This window comes from Canis lupus, chromosome 9, assembly GCF_003254725.2.
Source record: "Canis lupus dingo isolate Sandy chromosome 9, ASM325472v2, whole genome shotgun sequence".
In the NCBI taxonomy this organism is placed as follows: domain Eukaryota; kingdom Metazoa; phylum Chordata; class Mammalia; order Carnivora; family Canidae; genus Canis; species Canis lupus.
In genome coordinates, this window is record NC_064251.1 from 49,916,241 (window position 1) to 49,927,373 (window position 11,133).

The following is an 11,133-nucleotide window of genomic DNA, read 5'->3' on the forward strand; positions in this document are numbered from 1 at the left end:
CCCCGAGCTGGTAGCCTTGGTCAAATCCTGGGTGTGGGCTCCCTCATCTGTGCTCACCCCAGTCCTAACACATGGATTAGGCTGGCCTGCTCCCCCCCCCCCATTCTGGGATAGATGCCCCCCCTCCTTATTGTCCTTGCCTCTGTAACACTGTGATCTATCCCTAGGGACACCGGCTGCCCAGTGCCAGCACTGGACTCAGCCCTCAGGGGCAGCCACAGGGACGGTGCCAGCACTGCAGACCTAGGCACCCCATCCAGGAACCAGGAGGGCTCCCCATCCCTGCCCCAGCGGCCTGAGCTGCCTCAGGCCAGAGGGCCACTGGGTCTCTGGACCCATCCCTCCCTGGAGGGAGCACAGAGTCAGCAGGAGGCCAGGGGCCTGTGGGGGGAGGACTCTTCACCCCTCTAGGCAGGGGGTGGGCTCAAGACCAGCAGGGCACGTGTGCTCATACCCTGGGAGCAGGAGAGGGCGGCTGGGAGCCCAGGGCAGGAGGCCCAACTCAGACAGGGACACAAGGCACAGGACAGCAAGGCAGGGGGCACCTCCGATATCCACCTTGCCTTCCTGGGGCGGGAGCCGACCCCTTCCCCTCCACAGCCCCCGCCCCCTGCCCAGGAACAGCCACCTGCCCACTAGATGACAGACAGAGGCCCCAGGCCAGGACCCACATGGGAAGGAAGGAACCAGGGGCTAGGATGCAGTGTTTAATGAAGGCAGTGCTCCTGAACATGTGGGTACTGGCTGTCCCCCATGGGTGGCCCTGACCCTGTGGGGCATCAGGGCTCAGTGAGCGGGGTCACAGGTGCCACCATCTCTGGGGTCTTCACTCCTTCCAAGTTCAGGGCTGCTGCCAGGACTCACCTTCCGGCTTCTGGGGCACAGAGACCAGACTCAGCGGGGGGAAGGAGCTGAGGGGTGCCCCCTGTTGCTGTACCACTCACCGTCTAGAACATGGAACTGGTCTGCAGCCTCGCAGAAACCTGAAGGCCCAGGCGGGTATCAGGGGTGGCTGGGGCGGGCACACAGTGGGAGGGTGAGGTGGCCATGGGGCGAGGAGACACTTACCATACTTGGGGAAGAAGAGGACATGGTCCTCAGTCAGGTTGACCCTCTGGATCCGCTGCTCAAAGGCGCTCAGGGCCGAGTCACTTGGGGGTAGTGAGCGGGCTATGGGGCACAGGGGGCTCCTGGGCCAGCGGCAAGGGAGCAGGTGGGGCACGTGGGGGCACGCCCCAAACCCCACCCCGTCCCCCTGTGCTCACGCCTCGGCCCCTCTGGCCCCTCTGCAGGGGCTCCTCCCTGGGTCCCCGCTCAGCAGAAGAGGGTCAGAAGTCAGAATACAGGGAGGGAAGGGGGAGGGCCATCTGGGCTCCCCCCCCCCCGCCCCGTGCATGGCCCTGTGGGTGTGCGAAGCCTGGGCTTTGGTGTGGACGCACCGTACAGCTTCACTGACAGCTGTCGCTTCTGCTCCAGGTACAGGATGGCGAAGCCCTGGTAGTCTGTCTCCCCAACGACCATGTTCACTGCCCCGCGGGCACCTCGGGCTGGGCAGGGCAGAGTCAGTCTATGGCCTCCCAGCCCTGCACCCCTGCACCTCCGTGCCCTTGCCTCACCTTGCAGCAGGAAGCGGCCCAGGACTTCGCCATCTCTGTACAGCTGCCGCACCTGCCAGCAGATCCCATCCCTGGGGGGGGGGGGGAGGAGGCACAGCTTAGGGACCCCAACCTGCGCAGGGCCTCACAGGACTCTGGTCCAGGCCAGGCAGCCTGGGGCCCGGGGTCCGTGCTGGGGACTCACAGCTTCTGGAAGGTACTGACAGCCATGTCTGCGCCCTGGGGAACCACATGCAGGAGGGTGGCCTCAGCCCGGTGGCCTTGCTCCTGCAGGAAGCGGCATGAGGAGGCCACGGCCACAAGGAGCCACGTCCCTGCAAACTAGGAGCAGGCCATGTGAGGGCATAGGGGATGGCGGGCTGCCCGACCTGACCCCTGGAAAGCTGGGGAGGGGGAGCAAGTGCCTGCCCACCCACCCATCCCCCTGCTACCTGGTGAGCATCGAAGTTGACCTGGGGCTGGATGGTGCTGATGCGGGACGCCGGCCGAGGGGGTCTCCTAGCCCTCTGGCTCACGGAGCCCCCAGCCAGGAGCAGAGTCAAGAGGAGCGCAGTCCAAGGGGTCAGCATGGCAGCGGCAGGGATGGTGCCAGAACTGGGGGAGGCTGAGGACAGGACGGCCACATTCTAGGTCAGAGTCCATCGTCCAGTGCCGCCCAGAAGCCTGGCACAGGAAGTCGTTGCGGGTCCACCTCCAGCCCAGGAAGTCCCCGGTCCTCCTGCTCTCCCAGCGGAGTCCACCCCCAGCCTCCTGGACTCTGCACTTCCCGGCAGGGCCTGGCGCCATATTCTGGTTACGAAGTCCGAGCTGACCTCTGGCTCCTTGTCCACGACCCCCTAGCCCAGGGCCCCAGCAGCGGGAGGCGGCGGGGCCGGGTCTCGAACCCGCGCTCAGTGAGCCTCGCCCGCGGCCCAGCCCGCAGGTCCCCGCGCAGGGCCGCCGCCCTTCCCGGCCGCCGGGGGCGCTGTGGGCAGCGAGCTCGCCCGCGCGCAGGCGCAGCAACAGCCCAGCGGGCGGCCCGGGGCTCGGCGCTCCGTGGTTATCGATGCTTCAGGGTTCGAGGCGTCAGCCTGGCCGGCTCCATCATAGAGACGCGGCGGCAGGAGCGGCGGGGCGGAAGCGGGTCGGCTGGCCGAGGCCGGGCGCCGGGGCGGGGGCAGCACGGCTGGGCGGAGGCGGCCGCGGTGAGTGCGCCCGGCCCCGGGAGCGTCGTCGTCCCGCCCGGCCCCCGACCCCCGGCCCTTCGACCCCCCGGCCCCGGCCCCGAGGAGTGTCGCTGACAGGCCGTGTCCGTCCCCGGCTCCCTGGCCACCCCGCCCCCCGCCCCCGGCCCCTCGGCCTCGGCCGAGCCCTCTGCGGATGAAAGGGCCGCCGGGACCCCGAGCCGAGGCCCCGCCCCTCGCAGCCCCCCGCGGGGGAGGTGGGAGAGGACGCCGGGCAGCCCCCGCCCTTCCCTCCGGCTCGCCCGGCCCTGGCCGCGCTGGCCCGCTGACCGCCTGGCGCGGCTCCTCTTCGCTGCAGGGCCGGGCCGAGGGCCGGCCGTGCCCCCGGCAGTGTCGGGGCGGGCGGGCTGGCGCTCGTCCCCGCCGGCCCCAGGCCTTTTCTCGGAATGACCTGTGTCCACACCGACCGCCCTGAAGCCTTGGGGCCGCAAGGTCAGGGCGACAGGAGTGCGCGGTGGTCAGCGGCTCTTCGTTCTTCCGCCTCAGAGCAGTGTCCAGCCCAGGCATCCCGATGGTCTCTGGGCTCAGGAGCGGGAGGAGGTCAGATGTGGGTCCAGGGGCATGCGCCGCCCACCACCTGGGGCTGGACCAGGCTGCGAGGTGCTGAGCTGAGTCTGGCCTGTTCCAGGGCCCGCGGGGGTGTGGGGTGCAGGGGGCTTGGAGGAGCTGTTGGACCCTCGGCCAGGTGGGCAGTGCCAGCTGGCCCTCCACACACGCTCAGTCCAGCGGAATGCCCAGCAGGGCTGTTGCTCAGCCTCGCCCAGCCCCAGGCTCGTTCCCTGAGGCCAGCGTCCTGCCTCGGTGCAGCGGGGAACTAAGGGGACCACATGTGGGTTGCAGGGCTGCCTGGGCAGAATGTCACAATGGACGAGGGGGGCGTGCCCCTGCTCCCTGACAGCCTCATCTACCAGATCTTCCTGAGCTTGGGCCCAGCTGACGTACTGGCCGCTGGTCTGGTGTGTCGCCAGTGGCAGGCCGTGTCCCGGGACGAGTTCCTGTGGAGGGAGCAGTTCTACCGCTACTACCAGGTGGCCCGAGACGTGCCCCGGCACCCAGGTCAGGGCCTGCACGTGGCCCCACAGCCCACCAGGCTGGCTGGGAGGGCGGGAGGCAGAGCCATTCACATGCTCCCTGCTAAAGCCACAGCACTGGGCCCCTGCTGCCCAGTTCTACATGGTGGTCGTCAGCGCACCACATGGCACTCACGCTGGTGGGGAACAGCTGGGCTGTGTCTCAGTACTGGACCTGGCAGGGAGGCAGGGGTCTGGGGGTGCCAGGGGCACCCCTGCTGCTGAAGTAACCAGTGTCCTCCAGGGGCAGGGCTGGCCCCTATGCTGTCAGGGTGCTGGCCTCTGTGGGAAAGGAGGCTCAGGGCCCCAGCAATGACCACCCCCCACCCCCAGCGGCCACATCCTGGTATGAAGAGTTTCGGCGGCTCTATGACACGGTGCCCTGTGTGGAAGTGCAGACGCTCAGGGAGCACGCCGATCAGGTGCTGCATCTCAGCTTCTCCCACTCGGGTTACCAGTTTGCTTCCTGCTCCAAGGACTGCACCATCAAGGTGGGTGAGCACAGCTGGGGCAGCTGGGGCCAGGCAGTCCAGCTAGGATCTGGACATCATAAGACGGAGGCTGGGGGACGAGGGGCCACCCTCACTGCTAATGGAGCAAAGTGGGCTGTCCAGAGCCAGGAGCCCCGCTGCGTGGGCCCACATCCCTCGCTGCATGGGCAGCCAGTGGCAAGGATCTCTGTCCTGGTGGTGGTTTCTGGGTACCAGCTCAGCTGGACTGGGGGCTTGCAGCATGGGCCCTGGTATCAAGAGGTCCCCAGGTGACTCAGTCCCCACGCAGATCTGGAACAACGACCTGACCATCTCGCTGCTGCACAGTGCGGACATGCGGCCCTATAACTGGAGCTACACCCAGTTCTCCCAGTTCAACCAGGACGACTCGTTGCTACTGGCATCTGGGGTGTTCCTAGGGCCCCACAACTCCTCGTCGGGTGAGATCGCAGTCATTAGCCTAGGTGAGAGCGGGCCTGGGGCGGCCTGGCTGTCCTGGCTGTCCTGGCCAACCCCGCCCCTCCCCCCACAAGGCCCTGCACCCCCCAGCCCCGCCCCTTCCCACAGCCCTGCCCCCGCATCCCCCCAGACAACTTCGCCCTGCTGTCCCGAGTACGCAACAAGCCCTATGATGTGTTTGGCTGCTGGCTCACGGAGACTAGCCTCATCTCGGGAAACTTGCACCGCATCGGAGACATCACCTCCTGCTCAGTGCTCTGGCTGAACAACGCCTTCCAGGTGCGAGGGCGGGCATGTCCCCTGCAGCCACCCTGTCCTTGGCCTTGTGCCCACCTGCTGTCTCCCACTCCCAGGACGTGGAGTCAGAGAATGTCAACGTGGTGAAGCGGCTCTTCAAGATTCAGAACCTCAACGCCAGCACCATCCGCACGGTGATGGTGGCTGACTGCAGCCGCTTTGACAGCCCAGACCTCCTGCTGGATGCTGGTGCACCCCCAGGCCGTGTCTTTGACCTGGGCAGTGACAGTGAGGATGAGGAGGGAGGCTCGGAACCCGTGCCAGCTCCAGCCCGCGCCAAGGAGGGCTTGCGGCGCTTCTTGGATGGGCTCCTGGATGCGCGGGCGCAGCCCCAGCTGTCAGAGCACGCGCTGGAGACCAAGGTGGCTGAGCTGCTGGCCCAGGGCCGCACCAAGCCTCCAGAGCACAGCATGGCTGATGCCAGCAAGCTCCTCATCTTCACTACGGGATGCCTGACCTACTCACCACACCAGATCGGTAGGGAGCAGACCCTGCTCAGTCCCTAGAGCCTTGGGGGTGAGGCTTCCCCAAGACTGGGGTGGGGTCCTGCAGCCAAAGGGCAGGGTGTGAGTTGGAGGGCAGAGTGCACTTCCTTCGTTTGTCCTGGGGGCCCAGGCCTGGTCCTGTCTCTTGGAGTGCATGTTCCATGGGCACCTATGCTTCAGATGTGGTGCTCTTACCCGGCCCTCCCACAGGCATCAAGCAGATCCTGCCACACCAGATGACCACAGCTGGGCCTGTGCTGGGTGAGGGGCGGGGCTCAGATGCCTTCTTTGATGCCCTGGACCACGTCATCGATGTGCATGGACATATCATCGGCATGGGCTTGTCTCCAGACAACAGGTGCGGCCCCGAGAGTGTCCTGGGTGGGGGCCTCTGTAGGCCGCTGGTACCAAGCAGGGTGCCTCTCGCCCAGGTACCTGTACGTCAACAGCCGTGCCTGGCCCAGTGGCTCTGTGGTGGCCGACCCCATGCAGCCACCGCCTATCGCAGAGGAGATCGACCTGCTGGTGTTTGACCTCAAGACCATGCGGGAGGTGAAGCGGGCTCTTCGAGCCCACCGTGCCTACACGCCCAATGACGAGTGCTTCTTCATCTTCTTGGATGTCAGCAGGGACTTCGTGGCCAGGTAGAAGTGCAGGGCAGGGCAGGGCCGGGTTCCAGATGTGCTGGGCAGGGGCTCACCTGAGGCTCTCCTGCAGTGGAGCCGAAGACCGGCACGGCTACATCTGGGATCGGCACTACAACATCTGCTTGGCTAAGCTGCGGCACCAGGACGTGGTCAACTCGGTGGTCTTCAGCCCCCAAGAGCAGGAGCTCCTGCTGACGGCTAGTGATGATGCCACCATCAAAGCCTGGCGTTCACCACGCATTGTGCGCATTCACCAGGCCCCGCGTCCGCGTCCCCATCACTTTTTCTCCTGGTTTGCCAGCCAGAGGCGTTGAGGGGGGGCCACTGGCCAAAAGGAGTGTCCTGGGCATCCTTGGGCTGCCGGGACCCGCGGAAGATGCCACAGAGGTCTGCAGCCCTTTCCCAAGGGCCCAGCCACTGCCCAGACTGCGTGCTGGGTGGAGAAACTCGTTGACAGTCATGCCTTAGCAGGGGGACTACGGGGCTGCCGGTAGGGCACAGTCTGCCCCCCACCACGCTCACCCCCCCCACAGCCCCCGCAGCTGTGACATTCAGCACTGGCGCAGCCCCCTGGCTGGCTTGGATGCAACAGACACTGGGGCCCCACTCTTCACGCACCCTCTTCCCCTGGGGCCTGCGCCCCGGTCAGCACCACACGTACCCTCCAGTTGGCCCCAGGTGGCCTCTCCTCTGGGAACTTGTTTGCACACCAGCAGGGCCGGCAGCACAAGTCAGTCTGCCACGGGCCCAGGCAAACTGCATGTCACTGGTCACCTGTTTGGGGCCTGAATAAACAGTTGGCAATAGCATCCCGCTGTCCGATCTCTGTGTCCAGTGGTATCTTCATGGGTCTCGTGCTACCTGCCTGTCCACCAGCAGGATGCTGGACGCTGTGGTGGGGGCACTGCAGTCCACCAAACTGGGCAGCGTGGCTCCAGGCTGCATCCCTAGTCACTGTCCCTGCAACCTCTGAGCAGATGAGGTCGTTGGTGTGCAGGAAGTACCATAGCACGTCCACCCTGATGTGTGCCCACTGCAACAGGGAGACGTCCAGGGGCACATCTGACCTGGGGAGGTACTGCAGAAGATGAGGCAGCACACGGTGGGGCAGGGGGCAGAGTTCTTGGGGGTAAGGCATATGATGCTGGGGATGTGGCATGGGCGGCAGAAAACGGCCCTGGGCCGAGCCCTCAAGGCTTGACCCATGTCTGTCCTGGGGGCTCACCTGCCCCCCTCGTGGTGCCAGGTGCCAGATGGGGGTGTTAATGGGGCAGCAGGCATGATTTCTATGCCTGGCTACACACACAGCTCATCTCATCAGACTGTCTTCCATTCCACATGCACAGCCACCACTGCCACAGCTTGGAGACAAGCCCAACAGACGCGGATGGATCCTAGGGCCCAATGGGGTGATGTCCCCTCAGGCCAGACGCAGTGCTGAGCAGAGGCTGCTGGGGTCAGAAGCTCACTGGCTCCAGGGAAGGAGCTGGGCCAGGCCCTGGGACAGACGCAGAGGCTGCAAGGGTTCAGCCAGGCAGAACCTCAGGCCCCCAACTCAGAGGGCCCAGAGTTGCTGCTCATGGCCAAGTATCCAGTGGCACGGGCTGCGCACCCAGAGAAGGACGCCCCAGCCCGCGGTAAAAAGAGGGGAGCTGGGGCTGCTGGGCTTCATGTACAAGGACACAACAGTGACAGAAGCCATACGTCCTACACACAGCACACCTGAGACCGTCCAGAGCCCATGGCTCAGCCCACCCATACGCAGCCAGAAAGCTTCACAAGGGCAAATACACTCCAGAGAAGTTGCAAAAATTGAACAGGTTTCTGAAAAGATCTTAAAATCATCAAGGAAACAAAATCTGTAAAATCAGAGCAGAGAATAAGAATCAAAACCACATAGACTTTGAAAACAAAGCCAGTGGAACACAACAGGTAGAGAGGTTGAAATGAAAAGCTCAATCCAAGGTCAGAGCAGACCCACCTGGCATGAGAATAAGCAAGCAGACGACAGGAACGAGACGACTGACTGAACAAACTCCAGGGGGGATGAGGGAGCAGGGGAGCGGGGCAGGTGGGCTCAGGTGGGAGAGAGGTGGCCCAGTCCACGAAAACAGTCCTTAGCACACATGTGTTGAGTCTGATTCGGAGAAGCAGCTGCACACATGAGATGCATCGGCCACAGCCAGCGAGGGTCTCGAAGCCCACAGGTCTGCAGGCACATGGGCCCCATCCTTCCCATGGCATGGCTAGAAGAACTAGACACCCTCTGAACAGAGCACCGCAGCAGGCAGGCAGAGCAACAGCAGAAACGGCCCCCATGGTCCTGAACTCCGAGCAGCCCCGGCCCGGAAGTGAGCGTCCAGGGAGTGGCCTGCCAGGAGGACAGAGCACCTGATGGACAGGCCCTGCTGGCAGTGAGGGTGCTAGTGCTCAGTGCAGCTGTGCCTCCAGGGGCCCCGGTCCCACTGTGCTCTTTCTGCCTTGCCACTGGGTGGACCTAGGAGTGGTCTGAGCAAGGGAAGGCATAACAGAGCAGGGCAGCAAGAGCCCTATACCTCTGGCTGAAGGAGCAGGCCCTACCGGCACCTAGGCAAGAGGAATGGCTAGGGAAACAGCCTGCAAGTTGGCCGTGATCACTCAGGCTGACCCCCGGGCTGCAGATGCAGGCATCAGACCCAGACCCCAGAGTTTGCAGATCAGTGCCCACTCCCAGCCCAAGGACTGACCCAAAGAGCATGCGCTTGGAAGCTGGGCTGATGCTGGCTCGGCCCTATGAAACAGACACTGACAGTTGCCTGGGGTTCGGACAAGATCCAGAGCTGATCAAGTGATGTTCAGAATATCCAGAATGTAACCCACAATTATGTGGCACACACACAACCCTCAAAATGCCAACTCAGAGGAAAAGACATTCAGCGGACGCCAAGGATGGAAAAGACACAGAGAGACTCTGAAGTAGCAATCACAAACATTTGCAATAGATGTAAAGATATAGCAGTCTCAGCAAAGGAACAGTAGATACAAGAGAAGCCAAAATATCTTAGAACTGGAAAGCAAAATTTTAAAACTCCCTGGACAGGAATGCCTGGGTGGCTCAGTGGTTGAGCATCTGCCTTCAACTCAGGTCATGATCCTGGGGTCCTGGGATCAAGTCCTGCATCAAGCTGCATGGAGCCTGCTTCTCCTTCTGCCTGTGTCTCTGCCTCTCTCTCTGTGTCTCTCATGAATAAATAAATATTAAAAAACAAAAACAAAAAACAAACACCTCCCTGGACAGACAGACCAGCAAAAAGGAGATGACAAGAGAGTCAGGAAGCAGAATCGAAAACAGGTGACAGGATTACCCAATCGGAACAAAGCAAAGAAAACCAATCAGGAGAGAACTCAGGTCCCAAGGACCCATGGGACAGACACTAAAGGTCTAATGTTTGTGTCACTGGGAGCCCAAAAGGAAAAGAAAGCGGTCTACAGAAATAACAGCTGAAACTCACCCCCAAAATGTGATGAGAGATACACATCCACAGATTCAAGAAGCCGAGTAAATCCAGAGAGGATAAAGTCAAAGACTTCCACACCGAGACTCATCTCACTAAATCATCCAAACCCAAGGAAGGCTGACAGAAGCAGGGAAGTGCATACCTGCCGAGCAAATTGCAGGCCCCTGATCAGCAGTCACAGTTAGAGACAGAAAGGCCATCAGCCCAGAAAGCCAAGACCAGTGAAAACATCCTTCGTGGGTTGAGCGAAAATAAATCCTCACATGAGAGAAAACAGGGACTCTGGCCAGTGATGGAAGGTCTTCTTCTGACAAGAGGTAAATACCATCAGAATGAGGCTGGGACACCAGCACCAGGGGGCAGAAATGCAGACAGACTCCTCCTGAGTTCCTCCAAACATGTTTGACTATTGAAGAAAAGGCAGTTATAATGTTGTCTGATGGAGTTTCAGTCTAGAGCAGTGCCACACGGGGGGATGATCAAGGGACCCTCGGGGGTAAGGTGCCAACATCCCACCAATACACTGTTGGAAGTTAAGTGTGTTGTGGGATGCCAGAGCGTCCGACTCCTGTTCTCAGGTTTTTTTTTTGTTGTTGTTGTTATTTAGTTCAACTCTCATTTGTTTCTTGCTGCAATGTTTACCTGGAATGAATGAACGAGTGTCCGTGTTGGTGGGAGACTCCATACAAAGTCAATTACTGAAAGAAAAGTGAGGAGCCCCAAAACTCTGCAGGCCATTTCTTCCAAAACGCCCTTCAAGGGAAGTGGAGGCACGTGGGGGGCAGGTGGGCACCAGCAGGACCTGTAATCGGGGCAGCAGGTGGGGGCTGTGAGAACCCTAGGCCTGCCCAGGACGGACGGATGGACAGATGGATAGCAGGAACCCACTGCTTCTCACACTCGCATCCTGAAGCCCCGTAACACCACATTGCATTGTACTGGTCTGCTTGTTCCTCTGCTCTTCACACTCTTCAGGAACCTCAGACCTTCAGGTACACAAGGAAGGTGATGGCAGTGCCAATCCCAGAGGGTAGCTTTTGTTTTGATTTCCTTAAGTTAACCAGGGTCAGTTTCTGTTTCTTATTCCAGCTACTGCCCTTGCCCACTGCAGGAGTCTTTATCAGCCAGTTCCTTCCTTGCCAGGCAGATGTTGTCTTGACTTCCTTGCCAGTCAAGATGATGTCTTGACTTCAGGGTCACAAGTTCAAGCCCTGCGTTGGGCGCCACAGTGGGTATTGAGCCTATTTAGAAAAAAAAGTGGGGATCCCTGGGTGGCTCAGCGGTTTGGCGCCTGCCTTTGGCCCAGGGTGCGATCCTGGAGTCCCAGGATCGAGTCCCATGTCGGGCT

At 61.8% G+C, this 11,133-nt stretch overlaps 2 protein-coding genes across 5 annotated transcripts; one reads left to right on the plus strand and one right to left on the minus strand.

Moving 5' to 3' along the window:
• Window positions 1-694: 694 nt before the first annotated feature.
• C8G (complement C8 gamma chain) lies at window positions 695-2,579 on the minus strand. Of its 2 annotated transcripts, XM_025475886.3 has the most exons (8): window positions 2,429-2,579; window positions 2,048-2,220; window positions 1,801-1,937; window positions 1,617-1,687; window positions 1,440-1,547; window positions 1,069-1,170; window positions 945-983; window positions 695-874 (listed from the first exon to the last, which is right to left on the minus strand). In XM_025475886.3, the coding sequence occupies exons 2-8, from the start codon at window positions 2,183-2,185 to the stop codon at window positions 861-863; spliced, it is 609 nt and encodes a 202-aa protein (XP_025331671.3). In that variant the 5' UTR covers window positions 2,186-2,220; window positions 2,429-2,579; the 3' UTR covers window positions 695-860. The 2 variants fall into 2 exon arrangements, with proteins under 2 accessions (XP_025331671.3, XP_025331672.3); XM_025475887.3 differs by lacking the exon at window positions 1,801-1,937 and having other exon boundaries at window positions 1,069-1,190; window positions 2,048-2,568.
• A 72-nt stretch (window positions 2,580-2,651) lies between these two features.
• Window positions 2,652-7,097, plus strand: FBXW5 (F-box and WD repeat domain containing 5). 3 transcript variants are annotated; one of them, XM_035720434.2, is made up of 10 exons: window positions 2,737-2,800; window positions 3,326-3,379; window positions 3,680-3,895; window positions 4,243-4,400; window positions 4,690-4,864; window positions 4,990-5,138; window positions 5,213-5,633; window positions 5,852-5,999; window positions 6,073-6,285; window positions 6,359-7,097. In XM_035720434.2, the coding sequence occupies exons 3-10, from the start codon at window positions 3,703-3,705 to the stop codon at window positions 6,600-6,602; spliced, it is 1,701 nt and encodes a 566-aa protein (XP_035576327.1). In that variant the 5' UTR covers window positions 2,737-2,800; window positions 3,326-3,379; window positions 3,680-3,702; the 3' UTR covers window positions 6,603-7,097. The 3 variants fall into 3 exon arrangements, with proteins under 3 accessions (XP_025331668.2, XP_035576327.1, XP_025331667.1); XM_025475883.3 differs by lacking the exon at window positions 3,326-3,379 and having other exon boundaries at window positions 2,652-2,800; XM_025475882.3 differs by lacking the exon at window positions 2,737-2,800 and having other exon boundaries at window positions 3,170-3,379.
• Window positions 7,098-11,133: the final 4,036 nt, after the last annotated feature.